The 21,723-nt window shown below is 33.3% G+C and overlaps 1 protein-coding gene across 1 annotated transcript in view; it reads left to right on the top strand.

Annotated features, from left to right (window-relative positions):
* LOC118182361 (cell adhesion molecule Dscam1-like) overlaps positions 1-21,723 on the top strand; it is a 993,488-nt gene that overhangs the window by 622,564 nt on the left and 349,201 nt on the right. Inside the window, exon 10 of the mRNA XM_085806697.1 lies at positions 19,242-19,361. Coding sequence (XP_085662823.1) covers positions 19,242-19,361 — 120 coding nt within the window. The remainder of the gene's footprint in view (positions 1-19,241; positions 19,362-21,723) is intronic.

The raw sequence follows: 21,723 nt of genomic DNA, 5'->3' as shown, positions 1-21,723 counted from the left end.
ATCTACTTAATATATGAGAAATATAATATAAACCATTTAATTAGAATGTATATCTAATGTCGAAGTTAGGCTAATAATCCTGGACGTGAATGTAGAATAATTATAAACAATTCGTAAAGACATAAAGCAATATATATATATATATATATATATATATATATAAGGTTTCAGCGTTTAAATTACGTCCAAAAGGGCGTTTTTTAACGCTTTTTGTGTTACCTTTATTTATTAAATATCATGTTCTACGCACTCAAACCATAATTCAGTTTAACAGCAATATCGCAAAATAATTTTAAAATGAGCATATCTTTAGAAATTCCGATAGCTAAAAAGTTTTTTTTTTCGTAGAGTGTTGTCATTGCTCACTTTTAAATCGTTGAGTTTGTTAATAAAACTCGTTAAAGTCTTACAAAATAGGAAATAGATAATAAAACAAATTCCAAATTGGGCCTTCCAGATGTCCATACCCGGGTGGACGTTTTCAAAATTGGATGGCTTTAGGTACCATTGTTTTATCAAAATGCGAGAAACATACATACATTTATGCAGATTCTTCATTATTTAATTTCTCTAAATATAATACAGAGCAATAATATTTGGTGGCAACAATTTGAAAAGTGAGTCGCCCATTTATAGTGAACCAAAGCAAAATGCCGAAGCGAAAATAATTTAGGCAAATTTCCCCTTTGGACTGATAAGAAATATTAAATGCTTTCAAAGGATTTTTATTAGAGATATGTAAAAGTTTATTTATGAACTTTTCGTAACATTTCTGGACATTATTTGACCGATGTTATACCCCTAATCTTCATAGTCGGAGAGCATCACTCATTCATGGAAAACAACACGCAAATATAAATTTTAAATTTAGGATAAAAAGAAATATTAGTTTGGTGCAGATGTTTTCATGAGAATTTTTCCACTCAGGAACAAGGAAAAAATATTCTGCAGAAATTACTTTGCTTCTAAAGAAGAGGAACCTGTGTCTGATTACCAAAATTGATATAGTTAATTCAAAATCTACACCAGACTAAGATTAATGTTTAACTTTGAAATGCTGACTAAAATCAAAAACAATCTTTTTTGGAAGCTTAATCCCTTACTTGACCACGCTTTTCTGACACTTAGCAATTTTTATATTCTGTTTTGACCTTATTTGGCGACTTCATTCTGTTTAAAAAAACTTCTCTATAATACTTTTATAATATAATCCGACTTGTTATTTCAACAAACGATGTATTTTCCATGTTTTCGTATGCAAACGGGTAGGACTTCTAGAATTTCATGCCAATATTCGAATGATAACATTAACAGCGTTCATATTAAGTGGTGTCTACTGTAAAACAATCCAAACTCGATATACCGATTCTCGATGTAACAATATATTTGATATAATGCTTATTTCTCTAAATCAGCTTTTAATATACGAAAATCAATGTCAAATAACCCAGATTTAGTAATGGAGTCCCTCAATTTAAATATAATATTTTATAAAATTGAATGCATTCTAAAATCATAGGCGGTTGCTGAATCGAGCTGAAACACGTGATATATATCAGATTTCACTAATTCGCTTCTTATTCATAAAATAATTTCATCCTTTCTTATTTAACAGAAGATGATACGATATGAGCAGCAAGAGTATTCGTAGCCACCCAGCCGGGATAGTCGTTAGCGAGGCTGACTGCCGTACTGAAGGGCCTGAATTCGAATTCCGGGGAAGACATAAATTTCTGTAAATGTATAGTGCATGGGGCTCTCTAAATATGTGGCGAGCCGAAAGTTTCCTCGAGAGGTTGCTAGTAGAGGAAAAGGGGTAGGACGCCCTCGGACTTATTTCCCCAGTTTGTTCTCCTTCAAAATTAGGCATGCGACTGAGCAAAGACGTTCTATCACCTGTATGGTGGTACCCAAGACTCTTGCCAACGGTAGGCGCAATTTTGACTCTCTGATTTTAGGCAATTAGTCACAACAACACAACTTCATATGTTGAGATTCTAATTTAAACATTACACAAAATATATTCACAAGTTGAAATTTCTGAGCCTCGGAACATTGAACAGATTTATGATGAATAGAAAGGAGATGCGAAAGCATCTTATTCGGAAAAAGAAGACGAAATATTTGACACGGAAAAAAACTTACGAAGCAAATATTGTTCAAGAATGTGATAAAAAGTACTCCAGAGTGTGAAGATGATACATTTTATATTATTCGTCATAACTGATAAGACAACAAATGATACTGTTTTAAGATTTCCCCATCATAACTATAACAGAATGTTTTCTTTTTCCTGGCATGTTGGATTAAAGATCTTTTACTTTACACTCAAATGAAGTCTTCCTCAACAATGAAAATCATTCACACACACAGAAAAAAAATAAAGAAAAGCATCCAATGGTAACGCCTTTGTCATTTAATGCATATTTACTGAAATATATGTGGCGACATGTTACTGAAATCAGATGATGCTTTTCTGAATTAAATTATTTGAATTACATTAATTGAAAGCATAAGAAGAGGGACGATTTCTTGGATGTGTTTTAGAGGAAATTTGACTCATATTCACGTTATATATGGGAAAACCTACGAAATCGCCCATGTAACCAGCTCGCTGGTCAGAATTTGAATTCAGATGAAACTAACACTATTGAACTTATCACTCAGAATCCTAGTAGGCTTAATTACATGCCGTGAATGTATATGACAATTAGTTGACATGCATTGACTTACAATAGATTATTATTATTATTATTAATCCAATTAACGTGCAGTACCTATTCATTCTTATAAGAAAAATATTACGATACACATAAAATTTAAACTTTCATAATAATATCTAAAAAGGCGTAATATATACTTTTGCATTTTGATTTTTAAACCATTGAAAAGCATTTAATTATATTAAAAGTGAACATAATTTCAAACATCCACAAACCTAACTGAATAAATGAGATTACCGATAATTGGATTTCTTTCGCATATTTTTATTTTAGAAATCATATATTCGACAATATATGATTATATATTGTCGAATTATATATATTATAGTCTTTTATTTAAAAAAAATGAGGATGAAATAAAAATGTCAGAATTCCGTTAATTCCTTCAATATAATAAAAAAATTATAATTCCTTCAGTTCAATCAAACAGGCGAAATAGACTGCAATGTACATTAAAAAAAAATTTTTAAAAAAAATTAAAAAAAAAAAATTGAACAAAAATTTGGCCTTTTTTCACAGATAAGATAGCAATAGAAATTGGAATTTAATAATATAACTTACTTTTATATTATTTACTCATTATATTATATTTATCTTTTATAATATAAAAAACAAGTACAGCACGCAAACGAATGTTTCTGATGAATTTGATACATACTTCTTCCTCTCCCCTCGCCGCCGTCCTTTCCATTAATTTTTTTTTTATTCTGTTCAGAGGATAAATTCAGTTATTAGCTTTCAACATTATTTTTTTAGTCGGAAAAAACTGCAAATCATATGAATGAATAAATAGAATATGCTTCGTTCATAAAAAATATAAATTACTGTGAACTTGAAAAAATGTTAACATTTTTCTTTCAATTTAGGCGAATTATGTTCGTTTTCCCGAGCTCTTTTGTCGCTATAATAACTGAATGCAAACAATAATTAAAATCTGACTTCTTAAGATAAATATTGTGTATTTTACAGAGAATTTACAAAGAGAGATTTTGTAATAAAAAACTGAAAAAACAGTTTATGAATTCATAATTTAAAAGTTTTTCAAAATAATAGTGCATTTTAGATGTTAGAATAAATAATAGTGATAGGAGTTCATGAATGTGTAACTAAAAATAGTTTTAAATTCTCAAAAAGAATTCTAATTTCTATTTAACATCTCTTTTCATTAATAAGGCTCACTAACGTATACCGTATTTCCTCGTGTACTTTTACCTCTAGCTTAGGGATATGGTTTGAAAATATTTGCATTATATTCCTTTTGCTATCTCGTAAAAACACTTTCAAACATGTGGTTTCACCTTACTTCTCTTATTTACGTTCCAGCTCATTGTAGCCTGATCTACTATTGATGTGTACTACTTTCAAAATATGGGTCTTTTGTTCGCCCTCTTAGCCTTAATTTCTCCGATACATCTCTTTGGAAATGCGGTCAATATTTACTTATGTGAAGTGCCCCTGGGGCTTAACTAGTAACTGAGTCAGAGCAACGTGTCGGGCTCACCTACCGTCAGATATCGGATCAATATCTGTCAACTATCATAACGTTAATATTTCTATGTATTCTTATTGCAATGTAGGTTTCTTTTAAAGAAGTAATACTGTAACAGCTAATAGTACTAGTTTTTCCATGACTAGTTTTCATTTGCTATGTTCTTACTGTAACGGTTTTGTTCAGATATTTAATTACTCGCATAATTTTCCCTTCTCGATTTTTGAACAATAAAATTAGTTAAAATGAAGTGAGAAATAGTTGGATAAATACGGTATTCTAATTTGAAAGAAGGATTTTTGAAACAGGAAAATGTAAGCACTTCCGTGAGGAGACTCAACTCTTCACATATTATAACGCGAAAGAATACGTATATCATACTGTCAGAAGTCAGTTTATAGGAAGTGAAATAAAAGAATTAGCATATGTCATTTACGTTCATACTTCGTTACATAAATAAAAATATTCCTAGGAAAATGATTGAAAAACTAAGATCTAATTTAATATTTTATTTGCATTAAGAAAAGGTACTTACGCATTTTAATGTAACCACTTTTACGATTTGCGATTTTTCACATAAAAAAAAAGTTATTTATTGGATAGAAATGAGTGATTTTCTCGACCTTTTTTACGAAAGACTCCCAAACTGTCACATTTATTAAAAATAAGAAAATGTAATCAACATATAAAAGGAAAATACATTTTTAAAGCAATTTAAGGTACCAGTTTTGATTATTAATTAAGGTTATAGTATACACTTAAAAATAAAGTACATATATTTTTTGTCAAATTCTTTTGTAACTGTTTGACGCTGTTCTTCTTTCTATGTATACAGCGATCTGATTTCAATTGAATCAGAGAATTGCAAAAGCTCTACACTGCGGTTCGACTATCTACCAAATGCATATTGTTATTTTTTTCTGATTTTGCGATAAAATACTGTATCCATGAAGAAATTTTACTCTTCTACTTACTTTAATTTAAATCCATTTTTGGCAAATTACGCAAGCAATACAATACGATTGAGTTTAAGGCAGAAACACATAAAGATCTGTTCCTAAACATCAACGGAATTTTGAATAAAACAAACATAACGCATACGAAAATGATGACGTTGCTTGATTAAAGGATTGTTATGAGTATGGTTACTAGAGTTTGGCATATTTTAGAAGTTCTAGCAAATTCTGCTGAGGTAATTATAATAAAATGTAAATAGCTATGAAAATATACACCGCTGAAAACAATAGGGGATACTGGGATTTCGGTATGAAATAACCATATAATCAACAACTTTTTTTAACAAAAATGAAATAGAAATGTTAAAAAAGAAAATTATAACGTTTAAAAAGTTGGGAATATGCAAAGTTTGTCTGTGACGTCCAAAATTATATGTTTTAAATAAGGAGTGGAGAGCGACCTGCAGCATTTCTTCTGTAGGAGGAGATTAAAACCTATTGACACGCGTTGATTTTTTTGTAACAATGAATAAGATGTTTCAGTAAAATGACTTAGCTGAATCGGTAGCCAGGAGGACCATCGATCGTTTAGAGGCAGGTCAAACGCAATCCGTTGTAGCGGAAGCGTTAGTAATTTCTCAAAGTGTCATTTTGAGACTTTGTTTCGGTTTTTGGAAAGTGAAAATATTATTCGTAAATCGGGGCAAGGGCTTACGCCTACAAGAACACAAAATGTGGATTGGACTCACTGTGAGCGTCACTTTCTGGCAACAGCACCTTTACAGGGCTAATAGTAACAGTTTTTGCGTTTCGATTCAAACCGTTCAAAACCGATTCCATCATTCTTGAGTTTGTATGCAGACCTGTGGTTTGTCTGTGGTGGACATGGGACCTTCGTGTTGCCCTCAGAGGTTGAGCACAAGAACATCTCAGATGGGGACAAGATGAGTGGAGCAACGTGCTCTTCACGGACAAATCCCGTTTCAGTGTATAATCTGACAAGTGGCGAATTCTTATCTGAGAGAATCTGGTACACAAAATTCACCTGCATTTCTGCATGAATATTTGGCGGAGGTGAAGTGATGATCTGGGTTGGTATTTCTATCAATGACCGCACCAATCTTCACATTATCAGGAATGGAGCACTAATGGCTCAGTGATATAGGGAACAGAACCTCAGTCCTATTTTGGTCATTTAAGCTGCAGCAATCGGGGATGAATTCCCTCTCATGGACGATAACGCCAGGCCACATCGTGCTAAGCTAGTGGGCAATTTCCATTTCGATGAAAGAATCCTTCAAATGCATTAGCCAGTATGTTTCTCGGATATGAATCCAACAAAACATGTTCTTTGGAACCTTTTAGGGAGAAGGGTTGCTAGTCGCTCATCATTCACTGAAACAATTCAGCAGTTTAAGAGTTGTCTATCAGAGGAAAGGGAGATCTCTCCCACTTCTCTAAAGCTCACTCCTCTCCCACCAGGCCTTCACTGATAACCTCATTAATTACATGCCTCACAGGTGTGCGGCATTGCTTTTGGTTAGGGAATACCATATCCCTTGTTGAAAGTCATTTATATTCAAAAATTACATTTTTTATTTGTTTGCAGAATAACACAAATTGTGCATTTTTTGTTTATTGACAAATATCGTCAATAAAATTTAATTATTCCTTGTTCCTTGCTCTTTTTTCTTTTCTCATATATTTCAACACTTATATGTCATATATCCGCCGCCAAAACATTTCCTTATCCACAATTTATTTACAAAATCATAACATTCCTAATTGTTTTGAGCAATGTATTTCTAATTTTTCAAATACTTAACTGCATTTAATAAGCATTAAACTTAATTGTTTCAGTAGTTCTTACTTTTGCATTAGAGTAAATTTTAGTTTATTATGTTGATTAATGATTGAACAAATCAGAAGTAAACCAATACGTTTAGCAAATAATCCTTAATTTCGTTTGAAAACATACAAATACTTACGGCAATTATTATTATTTTGTAAATTGCATTAAAATACGCTGTGCATTTGCTATAGTTAAGATACCTGAATTGGAAAATAGCAATATCATAAAGAGCGAATTAGGAAGAAATGTAAAATATTTATTAAAAAATTACTAAAATAGTATTATATGATGTAAATAAATAGAAATAAGAAATAATTACACGTTGGACATAAAAAATATTAGGCAGAGAGAAATTGAAATAATAAATGAGATCTAAAACTTTGTGAATACATGCCGTATTATAAAATTAAAATTTTCGACGTTGCATGATTAGAGATTTTATTAAGGATTCCGATCTCAACTATAAAAACATTTGTGGATTTATTATGCAGACATTTCAAACCAATCATCACATCAGCTAAATATCAAATATATTGCTAAGACTATTTTGTAAATCTCATGTAATTTCCAAATTTAACTAATTTTTAAATTATTTTTAAAGATTTTTTACGTAGATTAAATAAGTACGAAAATTAATTAATTAAAAATACCAGTTTTTCTGTATATTTGGAAGATGTCACACACAAAATATTTAGCCTATGAATCAGAGACAGTATTCCCCAAATTGTACTCAGAGGACACTCTTTAAAGTTTTTCTATGGAACAACAACTCGAAAAGATTAAGGTGCTGGTGTATTTAATTATGGCAAAGCACACGAGGGCTATCTGCGTAAAGGGAGGGATGCCTTTCGTGGAGGACTTTCTAAGGGAAACTGGCTCGTATACACGTTACACATGGGGAAAACCACGAAAACGCCCATGCAGCCAGCCCGTTCGCGGGATTCGAACCTCAGACCGAACTACCAGTGTTCAGCGTCTTTACCGCTCGGCCGCTGGTGGGCCGAAAAAGATTAAGGAACAATTAGTCTACAGCAGGGTTGCTCAAACTACATAGCATTAAGAGCCGCTTGTCAGAATTACTTGTACTTAAATATTATCACATTGACCACGAAACTGTCCCTAAGCAGCGCGAACTATCGCCAACTATGGATAAGCGTGTTGCAGAACACACTCATAATATCTGAGCTTCCTTTTGATGTAATCCGAATCAGAAGTCACTTTTTGTTTTTATGAAAAATAATTGTTATTGCCGCATTTTTCTGGCATTTAAAAAATTATTAAATTTTCAGACTGCCTTCTACAGAATATCAAGAAATACAATATTTTCAAAATTATAAAAAAAGATTAAAATGTAGGCATTAAGGGACACTACATTTTCAGCTAAATATAGCCGACAGAACAGTAATAGATTGAAAGAATTATGTGCTGAGTTCTAAATATTGATTCCGTTAAATCGGAGGACCTGAAGATGTAACGGAAATCGACAAAAGCACACATGGACGCGTTTGTCTTTTTACCCATCTGTAATGTGTATACAAGCTATTTTCTCTTTGAAAGCATTCGTACCCTTAGGAAGATGGCCTTCGTGTGCTTTGCCACGATGAAAAACCAATAAACCAACCTCCAACCTTTTCACGATGCTGAAAGAGCGAAATGGTTCGAATGTGGTTGTTTATTATAAGAAGGCATGACTTCTTCACGGAAGTTAGCTTTATATGTTGGCTAGTAATCCCTTCTGCTAAATTGACTGTAGACTCAACAATTGTATAGGACCGTTCCCACTGGGGTTTATCTGAGCTAACGAAGACAACTGACGTAGCCGACCCATCTCCAAAACCAGTTTTCCCCATAAGGCAGCAAGTTGAAAAGTCTGAACTCCAGGCATAGCGGAGCTAGTCGACACATGGATCTGACTCCGTTAGCTCAGATAAACCCCAGAAAGGCCTTTATAAGTTACCTTAACATTTATTTCTGTAATGCTAGTGAGTCCATAATTTAAAATAATACAAAACTACTCCCCAGCAGAAGCTCCCGGGAATTTTTCAGTATATCAGGTAGTAAATCTATATGAAGCTGCAATCTTACTTTGTCAGGGAGAGAAAGCTCAACTAATTTACAATACGTAAATTAGTTGCAAAAATTAGTTGACTCTGCCAATGCAAGGCATTCACGTCTATTCTGATGAGTCTATTCTGATATATTCTGATATATTCACGTCTATTCTGATATATCTTTCCTTTCCGCCAAGTCAAGCTACTCCATTGATTGCTGATTACGAGTCCTTTTCTCATTTCAACCTAAGGCACTTGCCATAAAATTTGAATAACCCTACGGACTAATTAGCATCTTGTATCATTATACAAGTAGTATAAATGTATATTTTGCCATATAATCATTATATTAATACATATCTATATTTATTGCACTATAATATGCCAATTTATTGTAAAATGTTACCTACAGCTTATGATCTATTAAATAATACATTTGAGGAAATATTATCGCTCGAACTATTCAGACGATTACAGACTATGACCTATTGATCATCAATGGACTAACAAACTCGAGTAAATATTAACACGTGAACTGATTGAAAATATGTGTATTGACTTTATAGAATATGATTTTTTGATCTTCAATGGACTAACAAATTTGACGAACTATTAACACCTGAACTATTCGAATATTTGTCGATTGGCTTTACAAATGAATCAATGACAATTGCATCACGAAGTATTAATAATAAACAGAATACAATATAACAATACATAATTATTGAACATATATGCACTTTATAAGTCTACAGACTGCTGTAAACTACAAGCAATGTAATATCCATGAAACGTAAACTGTTTTAAATTCTTCAAATGAAAACTGGAACCTACAAATGACTTATTAACTACTGATCTGCCTATGAACTTCCTATCGAATTGGATCATTGTCTTCATGTTAAATATCACTTAAAATTTATTACACACTTATACTGTTGCGCATATTACTAAACAAAACTGTGATTTTGTAAAAGAATTTCAATATTAAATAAATGCCTACCTGACCTGACCGCCTGACGCTTGGTGTGGGGTTGTTAGGTAATCGATTACTATAGAATGGCAACTTTGGATTAAACTGCAAACAGGTCAGCTGATATTCTTGTTGATTATCAAAAAACAAACTCCGGACTGAACGAGTATGTGACGAAATGAGACATAAAAGCAAATTTAATTTTTACATAATTAAAGTTTAATCACATAAATTTACTAAATTAGAATTAACATAAGTTTTAATCAAAATAAATTTAAATTTGAAAGAATTAACATAAATTGTTAAATTCAACATAAATTTCACAAAATAATCTTAATTTTGACTAAAAACGCAGAAACCAAAATTAAATATGCAAATGAGTATAACTTTTCATTTAGTGAGTCAAATAAAAATAGATAAAATTGCATTAGTAATATACACTGAGATAAAGATCTCGTGTTTTCTCTTGCTCTGCACTCAAGAAATTGTTTTTCTACGACATGCAGATTTTCAACTTTTATACAATGTAATGAAATTTTTTTCAGAGAGAAAAACCAAGCACATAATTTTCTCCTGGTTTCTAACAATTTTCTCTGTCCCGATTTTAATTGTCCTGATTTTAATATGAGCAAACTGAAAAAGAAGTTTTAGATGAAGAAGAACGCAGCAATTTTTAAAACAAATCTAGTGACTTTTCATTAATTACTCTTAATTCTGAAGCATGTAAGAGGACGCAGAGCGCTTACCGAAGAACTTGTGATGGTTAGGTATGCGAAAATTAATTAAAATGAGCTGTCATCTTAGCGGGGATTATACATAAAAATTACATTTACTTTGTAGTGATATTTTACTAGCTTCGGAGACAGGGAAAGAGAGAAATTACTTCTCTCGTGATTCGAGCCTCGAAAACTTCAGCTGCTTGCTGGTTATGCTACTACGCTCTGTTATTTTAAAATAGACACTTCAAGTTCCTTTCTTTCCCCAACCATGGCAACGACTTCTCCGGAAAAAAGGTCGCTAAAATCCGCAAATTTCCCTTGTGCGGTGATGACGGCACGCTTTACTATCGTAAATGAGAGTAAGGTCGCAACGGCCTTGAAGCGCCTGTTTTAAAGTAACATACCGAAAATCACATCACATTATCACGCACTGGAACTGCGATAATTCCTGATAAGTTTTCCTACGCAATAAATGTGACAACGAAGCTACGAAGATAAAAGCTAAGTCCAAATCATTAATTAATTCCTTTAAAATGTAAATTAGGTTTTTAAGCATAATTTGTTTCTTTCACGTGCAAGCAATAACTAAACATATTTATAGTGTACACAGTAAGAGAGGTACACATGTTGCTAGCATATTTCTTTTTCTGTTGTTTAGTTAGTCCTTTCTGCTGGAAAAGGTAATTTAGTAAATTTAGAAATACATACTCTTTAGTAAGTAGTACGCTTTAATAAGTTACAAAACCAGCGCGCAGTTCGGAGTTGTTTAAGATTGTATACATAATGTAATTATATATGCAAATAAGACTGCATACTTGTGAAAAAAAGCGTGTCGTAGCATGATCTCTGTTTTATTTTTTTAATGATACATCAAAAACAAAGTGGTTTGAAAATTGACTACCATCGAACCATGAAAGTTGGCAGATAATGGCTGCGAAAAGATGCGCCAATTGTTCCTGCATAATCCGGAGCAACACTTCTACCCGCAACTCTTACAATAATATACTTGTCAGTCCCTCTACGTAATTCACGAAACAGCCAAAGCTGCGAAATATTCAACCTGTTCCGTTTTTGAGCTTCTTAAAAAGGGCTTTCGTCGATTATACTATTTTTCTAGGTCCTCCGATTTTACAGAAAGCTCTAATCACACCAATGGCTGAGTATTTAAGACCACTGAATACTGGTAGTTTGACCTATTTGGATTTGAATTCAGACGAACGTCTTGATGCTTGGTTGGTTGTCGTAGTTTCTTTGTGTGAATATGAATGCGAAACGAATTCTCACAGAAAGTTCTCCTCGATGGCATACCTCATCTTAGGCAGAGAGTCCTTGTGGCTTTGTTCTGTTCAAACACTAGAAGGTAACTCCGCTTAGAGTGAGATTAGTCCAAATGTTTCCGTGGGTAGTTGTCACCCGTAGGTATTGAAAATGGCTGACAAATACCTACGGGAACCGCCGATGCTGATTCCCGTAGGTATTTGTCAGCCATTTTCAGTTGTTCTTTTCTGCATTCAACAGATGCTAATTCTCTCCAGATGTAAATAAACTGAAGGGTAGTCACAGATCAATCAGTCAATCAAATAAGGGTATTGCCGTGCTATCGCTAATATGTATGATATTGCCGGCTCACTGATAAGTCTGCTATGAAGGCATATGACGTAATATGTCGGACGCAGTAAGAGGAGGTCTGAGATGAAGAGAGAGGTCAACCATACACCAGAAAATTATAAAAACCAAACGTTGGGGTTGGGAAAAGAAAACCAGAAGAAGAGGCTTGGCAAGTGAGTAGAGTAATCTGACAGATATTGTCAAAAAATACACAGGATAAAATACATAAAGATACAAAATTTTTATTTACTATGAAAATATAAAATACAGTAAAATGAAAAGAAATAGGACACATACTATGATACAATACAAAATATATACAGAAAATATATATACATGAGTACTATACAAACGAAATGTGCTAAGTCGGGAAGTTTGATTCATGAGTGAGGTGGGCCGCGTAAGGTCTCATGCTTGCATCCTCAGGTAAGATAATACTGTTGCGTTTTTTTCTTTTCTTCTGACACTAGTTGTGACGTTATTTTCTTACGTCACGTTCGTACGGGGTTCGTGTGGATTTAGAGTGAATAACGATGACACTACTTGATGAACTATCGAAACACAATTTATTAGCCGGTATTAATCAGGACAGCTCGAATAACACTTTTTGCAGTCGTCGAAGATCTACCATAAACACGCTGGAACAATCAGCGACACAACCTTCACACTGTCAGGCAATAACGGTGGAGACAGCTTCCTGCAAAGCACCAGAGTACAGCTCCCGACGCTGCTTGGTCGTTCTCGGAACTCCACGTACTCTCGAGACTCTCCACGCTACAACTCGCGATGCACTCGACGACACACGAGCACAGCTCCCGACTCTTCGGTTCAGTCGTTCCTGGAGTTTAACACGCTCTCTCGACAATGAAATAACCGCAATACACTAACAGACTCCCTTGGTGCACTCGACGACCCACACGGCATTCGTTGCCCGGCTGTCAACTCGATCGACTCCGCACGGACTGAATCGCTAGACGAGACACACTCACAATACTACGGACTGACTGCTGACCAGCAGGGTTTATATAGCTTTCGCCTTGTGTTCGAGAACATTCTGGGCTAAACCGGTAAGAATTTGTTCCAGAAGGTTCTCCATCAGTCCATGGCATATCGCCAATTTTGTCGCCATATGTGGCAACCCTTGGTGAACTGTATGCATGCTGCGAATGAACTGCAGAGTGTTGAACAAACTGTTCAGATCTTTCTGTGGATGGAAAGTTTCAAAGAAGTGACTCTTCAGACTGTGATATGCAGAACAGAAATGCATCTGAGAACTGCAGTGGAAAAGTATTTGATCCGGGCACAATTTAATAAAAAAAACTGAGACGGAAACTCATTCTTAACTTTAATTTGTATAATTTAAAATTGCTATGTGTTTCATTTGTGTATTTAACTTGTATATAGTGTAAATATTTGCTTCTCATTTTTAGGGGCACCCATAATTCTTGCGCGTGAGTTTTCTTACCTAGTTTCTGTGTAAAGTTTTGTGTAGTGTTCTGTGTGTATGTTATGTAAATGTTCGTTTATTATGTTATTTGCTTGTTTTAGAACCTTTTGTTTGTATTAAATTATGCTTCTGACCAAGAGTTGTACTGCCCGGGACGTGCAGCACTTGGGAGGGGGCGTTGTTACGAAATGTATCGGCGCGGTAAGATGGCTTCCCCGCAAAGCAGTTTTAGGGTTGCCATAAAATGGCAAGGGAAGGCAGGGTTGCCACATTTGGCGACAAAATTAGCGATATACCATGGACTGATGGAGAACCTTCTGGAACGAATTCTTACCGGTTTAGCCCAGAATGTTCTCGAACACAAGCCGAAAGCTATAAAAACCCTGCTAGTCCGCAGTCAGTCAGTAGTATTGAGAGTGTGTCTCGTCTCGCGAGTCGATCGAGTTGACAGCCAGGCAGCGAATGCCGAGTGGGTCGTCGAGTGCACTGAGGGAGTCTGTTAGTGTATCGCGCTTAGTGCATCGTCGAGAGAGCGTGTTGAGATCCAGGAACGACTGTATCGAAGAGTCGGGAACTGTGCTCGTGTGTCGTCGAGTGCATCGCGAGTTGTAGCGTGGAGAGTCTCGAGAGTACGTGGAGTTCCGAGAACGACCATTCAGAGTCGGGAGCTGTAGTCTGGTGCTTCGCAGTGAACTGTCTTCATCGTTATTGCCTGACAGTGTGAAGGCTGTGTCGCTGATCGTTCCAGCGTGTTTATAGTAGAGCTACGAAGACTGTAAAAAGTGACTTTGGAAATGTCCTGATTAATATTGGCTAAATAAAGTAAGTTTCGATACTTCATCAAGTAGTGTCAGCGTTATTCACTCCAAATCCACGCGAACCCCGTACGAACGTGAAGGAAAACAATAACGTCACAGCTAGTCACTAACTTCTGACAACTAGAACTAGTGTCAGAAGAAAAGAAAAAATTCTGATGTGTACACCACATGACTTCCTTGTACGGAATATTAAATTATACGCATTTTTCTTGCATTTCATTTAAACTTATTGGATTGAATTAAGTCTACTTCGCCGACAGCGCATAAACCACAATAGAATAAATGCATTCTTTAAATTTCACTTTAGTATTTGTTTACCATAGCAACGCTCTGGCGCTAATTTCAACGTTCTGAGGCTACTCGTTTTTGAGTTATGCGAGATACGTACATACGCACGCACGTACGTACGTACGTTCGTACAGACGCCACGAAAAATTCTCTTCAGAATTAATTTTAAAGGAGTTTTATATTTTTTTTGAAGGAAAAGAGTATTTTATTCTGTCCTTACGTACAGATATCAAGCAAAAACATCGTTAAATTGCATTCGATAGCGGTCAAAATGGATATTTTCGTTGAAATATGCTGCCTGAAACTTTTCGCCATTACAATACTTCCTTTTTACTTCGTACAAGGAAGTAAAAACTCAACAATACTATAATCTGAGGTGTTGAACTCACTTAAATACATGCAGTTCTTGCAGCCCTGAAATTCAGGTTTTTCAAAATACAAGAAAAAAATACAAATCGGATAATAAATAACGGATAATAACGGATAATAAATATCTTTGCTCATAAAAAAAAGATGGCTTATCAAAAATCATTTGAGTTTACATCCAAAGAAAGCGCAAATGTTGTGTTTTGTGACATAACGTTTATCCGCAACTGGCGTGTAATTGTACTGCTTGGTGTTTCCCGTTTGACAAGATTTTATACTTAAGTAACAGAACCGCTCAGATGGTATAGTGGTTAGGGAAGCCTGATTGGGGGACGGTTTTGAATCCCGGAGAAGGCATGGATGTAAAATTGTCTGTCTCTTCATAGGAGGTAACGTGGCTGCCTGTTAGGTGCCTCCGCAATAAAATAGCCACCACTTCTAGCATTAGAAGTGGTCAATGCCGTTATAGGCAAGTGCCCGCCATTGAAAAAAAAAATACTTAAGTAATACTATTGTTTGTTAATACGCAACACGCACTAAGCGATGCAAGACTCCTTCTTAAGTTTAAAGAACGAACTAGAATCTGGCCGTGCGTGCTCTAGGCATCCACCTTTCCATACAAATATAAATTATTATATTATTTTGACTATTACTAAAGGATTCTATTTGTTTAAACTAACACATTATTTTATGTATAAATGAAATAAACTTTGATGGCATACAATATATTGAACGAAATACGGTAAACAAATTTATGCTTATCAGAGAATAAAGCTTACAGTAATATATGTTTTCAGATAAACTTTCTTCATGTGTAGTGTTACATGCTAGGCATATAAATGATAATCCCTAAAAGTGCAGATTTTGAATTTATGTATTCCTCTTTCTATGGGCGATGGAATTTTCAGTTTAATTTGAAAATACTAATGCTAACAAAGTAATTATAAAGTATGTGTTAGGTATTATACTCAGAACGATTTGCACATAAAAAGGAATATTAGTAACTGGGCTTTTATTTAAAAAAAAATTAAAAAGAATTGCTTAATGGTGGAAATACATTGATTATAATTTAGGCTTATCGTTGCATAAGTAAATATTTTCATATTCAAGTCTGCATACCTCAGCCTAGGACACATGTCATCTTGGTGGCATACTCTTAATTTAAAATAGCATTACTATCTGAGTAGTTAAAGTCGTTAAATTTTGGTAGTTCGCTCAGGGTTCGATTCTAGGTCAATAGACTGGTTTTTCTTTCAGGTGTAACATGAATACTAATCAGTTTTCTTTAGAAAAATCCCACAGGAATGCATCTGCCTCCCTTAGGCAGGTATCCCTCGTACGCTTTACTGTATACCAATAACATAAACCAAAATGGTACTTCTTATACGTGTTCTGTGATTTGATAAAAATTGGGCACCAGCTACTCTCACGTTTCAACTATAAATTGTTTGAAAAATATAATAACAACGGTGTCCATGCCATTGTGCATTTTGCTGTATCTATTTATAAAAAAATTATCTAGGACTCCTGACTTATGTTATCTTCAGTAGGAATTCATGCTTGTTGAAAATGCATTGTATACACTTTAATGAAATGAAAATAAGGAACATAATAAGATAGGAATGATCTGACTATCATGTGCCTTATTTTAACTAAACAAACTAATTAAACACTTTTATTATTTTTTTTTCTTAGCATTAATTTGTCATTTTAAGCTTTTAATTAATTTGTCATTTTAATCCAATTCTAATCACCACACTTTCATCTGATTGTGACTATCATTTACTGTAAATTAAAAAAAAACTGAAGAATACAACATAATATTTTTCCGTTTTCAGTTTTAATTAGAAGCATTAAAATAATAAAATCCCTCAAAGTTTTGCAAAGGCATAAAAATGTAAGATGATATCAAAAAATATTTCATGACTTGTGCTCTTAAAATAATTAGAAAAAATTCATCAAAACTTAAAAATGCATGCTTTAAATTACCCTATTATTAAAACGTGATTTATATGGCGGCATTATCGATGATCTGTGAGTACTAGATACAGCTTGTATTTAAGCTTTTGTTTAAAATCCCTTCTCCTTCAGCCAGAAAAAAAAAAAACATTTCTATTTCTAATCCTTTATAAATAGGAGCCATTTTGCATATACTATGGCAGATTAAAAAAAGTCGTTTAGAAAGAGGGGGAGGGAAATGATTAAAAATTAAAAATTTTTTAAAGGTATAAATTCTCGCTTCTGACTGCAAGTATTGTGCCTAAAACATAGCTGAGCGAATCCTTCAGCGATGATTCATAATTTATGCAGCTTAAAACAGCTTAAAATTAATTTTATTTTGCTAATACTGAGCAGTTAAATATGTTTTAAAGATTTAATATATTTCACAGCTTAATTAAGAATTCATATATTTCATAGATTACGTCCAGTCTACTTAGCGCATATATTACTTTATAGAATGCCATATTATAAATATAAGTATTTTGAGAAAAAATTTATAATATTTTGTAAGTATAATGTAAAAAAAAAAAAAAAAAAAAAAAAAAAAAAAAAAAAAAACGTGTTCAATAGAAGCTCACAAATTCGAATTCAAAAATTAGTAAAGTGGGAAATAAATTTTGCATTTATCAACCTATTTCATGATAGTTACGGGCACTGGCTCCTACGCAAAGGGTCAGTGTCCGTAAATATTGTGGAACAGATGTAAAATGCTGAATAAGAAAGAAATAAGCAATTATAAATAGGAATAAGCGGGATAAAATCTGTTGAAAGCATCGCATTTTAAAAACCGAAATAGAAATCTTTACCTAAAATTTAAAATATTTGAAAGAAAAATTGAAGCTACGAGAAATTTTAATTCAGTCGTTGAAACTGCTTAATTCGATTTTTTATAGGTAAAAAAAAATTGGAATATTAGATGTGGAGATCATTATTTTTTTCATTTGCTATATTTAAGGCTTATAATATAAAATTTTAAGCTACCCTCTACATAATTTATTAAATCTTGCATTATTAGGTTTTTCAGACATTAAAATTTAATATGTGGCCAAGCATGAATCATCTAATTCCTTTAGGAAATTCAAATTGAACTGAAGAAACTAAAAACCGAACTTAGGAAACTCTTGTTATTCCGTAACAAAACTAGTAACACACAAGACACAATAACACGCCGAATAAATACTAATTCAGAAGTCAAACAACAAAAATCAGCGTTATATTTACAAAATTTTCACAGGACTAGTTTCGATGGTTTTACCGAACCACCATCTTCAGCTGCAAAACCGCAAATGAAATCATTCATTTGCGGTTTTTGCGGTAGTAACACACAACTTAAATTTTAAGAATATTTTAATATAATAATATTATGCATATAGATAAGAAAAAATTACTTGTTAACTTTTTTACTTACAAAAGGGAGGCAATTCTTTGCTAAAATTATAACCGCCGTTTTATTTTTGAGTTCGTGAGTAAAAGTAAACCGTGTGAAATAAAATTCTCTGTTCGAAACTTTAGAAGACAGAAAGAATTTCTCTTTTTCTTTTCCCTGCCTCTCATAAAATGCTTTTATAGTGACTGTGAAGAAAGGTGTACGGAAAAATATTTCTTATGCATATCAAATTTATATTTATCTTCCTCACTACTATAGCTGCTTCTTGTTCTGTTGTACTTACTATATTTATAAGTTCTCAGTAATGCACTTAGATACAATTTTTATCTTGAAGAAAAACACATTGCTTTTACATCGAAATTCACTGCATCTGGATTTACCATTACTAAAATCAATATTATACATAAAACCATACTGTTTGCAAATATTAGCATCAATTTGTTTTAACTGAATAACTTTTGATTTTAATCGATATCCATTTTAACATAACTTTCGATGGATCCTTCAGCAAATATTTTTGCTTCATTTTCTGAAAATATTAAAACTTTCTTCCTCTCATCTTGCAGTTCCTCCTCGATGGATTATTCAGCCCACAGACATATCAGCAGTTGCAGGACGTCCAGCGAAGATTGACTGCCAAGCTGATGGTGTCCCTCTGCCTCACGTTCGTTGGAAGGTATCCACAGGTAAATGCAAGAAATTATTACATTCTATCTGCAAATATGTAATGCTGCTGTTATTTTGGAGTCCATATTTCATGCATGAATGGCTGTCAGAAGCTGAAAGAGGTTGTACTTCTACTTTCCCTCTCAGTTTTGGGAAGAGCAACCCAGGGGAAGGGTCCGAGGATCTCTCTTTCCTGTGCCCTACCACCAAACCACACGATAAAGCTTTTGGCTCGCCATATATTTAAAGTGCACCCATGAAGCAAAGAGACTATGCAAACATCCATAAATTCTCCAGGATTCGAAATGGGCCACTCGGTATGGCAGTTAAGGTCACTATCCCTTCTGGGCCACACAAATACTTAATCATATATAGCATTTCCATGTCCTCGTAAAAGGTACGTACTTGATTAGTGTACTTATATATTATATTTCACTATTATTCCAAAGCGGCAATTTATTCGGAATAACTAAAGGAGCAGTAGCTCAGAAGAGCTATTAATTTCGTTTTGGCAATTTGCATTGATTCACTATAAATATCGGCTCACTTTTCCAAGTGTTGCTACCAAATATTAGAGCCCTGTATTATATTTAAAGAGATTAAATAATGAAGAATCTGCATAAAATATTGTATATTTCTCGTATTGTGATAAAACAATGGTACCTAGAAACATCAAATTTTCAAGTACGTAGTCCTCGATTCGGATATGGGCATCTAGAGACCGAACTTTGGAATATGGAATTTGTTTTATTATCTATTTCATATTTTGTCAAACATTAAAGAACTTTGATTAACAAACTGAAAGATTTCAAAGCGAGCAATGGCGACACTGTACAAAAAAAATCTTACCTCCAGCACACGGGATTGTGTATCAAAAATTTTTATTATCTATTTCATATTTTGTAAATCTTTAACGAATTTTTGATGAGCAAACTCAACAATTTCAAAGTGAGCAATGGAAACACTGTACGGAAATATAAATAAATGTAACAAGCTAAACGCTAGAAAAACGCCCCTTTCGGCGTAATGTAGTCTGAAAATTTCAGATTTTCTTTTATTGAATTCGGTACTTGAATCAAAAATTTATATGCATATTCTTCTCACTAACAGTAAAAACGGATGTTGCAAATAAACAGAATTATGCTTAGAACTCTGTAGGCTATGCATAATAAAATATCACTTTAAAAGTGAAGCGGATTATATGATAAATACACTGAAACTGCATTTTTGCCTTATTTAGTTTTTATCGTATAAATACTGCAGTTTGATTGATATAACTCAAAATAGGGCGTGGATTGGGTACATCGATCATAACTGTATTATTACACAGTGGATATAAACTTTAAAATAGTTCTTTCGATTTACTTTTAGTTTTGTATGCTTTGCCAAGCGTCAACTTCTTCTCTTTTATCTGTTGAAAAATTGCTTTCGGAATTAATATGGAGTAACTTTAGATCAGCTGAGTTAATGTACGTTGTCAATGATTACTACTGAAAAGTGATACAAGTTAGGATGAAGTGTCTGAAGGTTATTCGGCTGATTTATTCATCTGGGTTAATGCAGCTAAGTGCTGTTCCTTTTTGGAAAATCCTTTCTTATTCTTATTTTGGAGAAAAATTATAGGAAAAAAGTCAGAAAATATGTATAGAAAGTTCATGCGTAAGCACAAGTTTATATTTTTTCTAATACTATAATGTTTAATACTGATCACGCTAGACTTAAATATTTTTGTGTGTTTCAATGTAAATAAAAGCGTTTACATCACCAAACTACTCTATAAATATATATAAGTTAAAAAAAATTAATTTATTACCTATATAACTTTAAAAACTCAAGTTACTTATAAAACACATGTTTGGTTACGAACCTGTGCACAATAAACATGTAATCGTATGGACTTTACGAAATAAAGAAACAAAAGAAAATTTTTAATTTTTAGTCGAACATACATACAGGTATGAAAAAATAATTACTGCTTAATATGCAAATAAAATTAAGCCCGTGTTTTAAAATGCTTTAGAATTAAATATCACCAAAATATTTGAATTTTATTTCTTATCAATTTGAATTATCTTTTATATTGCTGATACTATTTTGTAGCTCTTAAATTCATAAAATAAAGACAATCTATTAAAATGCATTTAATGGGCATAAAATACAAATTAAAAGCACTGTTTAAGAGGATTTAGAAATTAGATGATAATTGCATATTTTTCTTATTTAATCCTATAAAATAACGATAAAACTTCTCAACAATTTTTTAGTTTTCCGCTAATTCTCTCCGTATGAGTTAGGAAATTGAACAAATATCACCGTAATCTGGGAAGATCTTATCGCGATGGTAAGCTGCATTAATACCTTCCATTAGAAAAGTATTACAGA

This window comes from Stegodyphus dumicola, chromosome 12 (genome assembly GCF_044657685.1).
Source record: "Stegodyphus dumicola isolate Sdum_Otavi_A_Nest chromosome 12, ASM4465768v1".
Lineage (NCBI taxonomy): Eukaryota > Metazoa > Arthropoda > Arachnida > Araneae > Eresidae > Stegodyphus > Stegodyphus dumicola.
The sequence above is the reverse complement of the archived record's forward strand: the minus strand, read 5'-3'. Positions and strand labels throughout refer to the sequence as shown.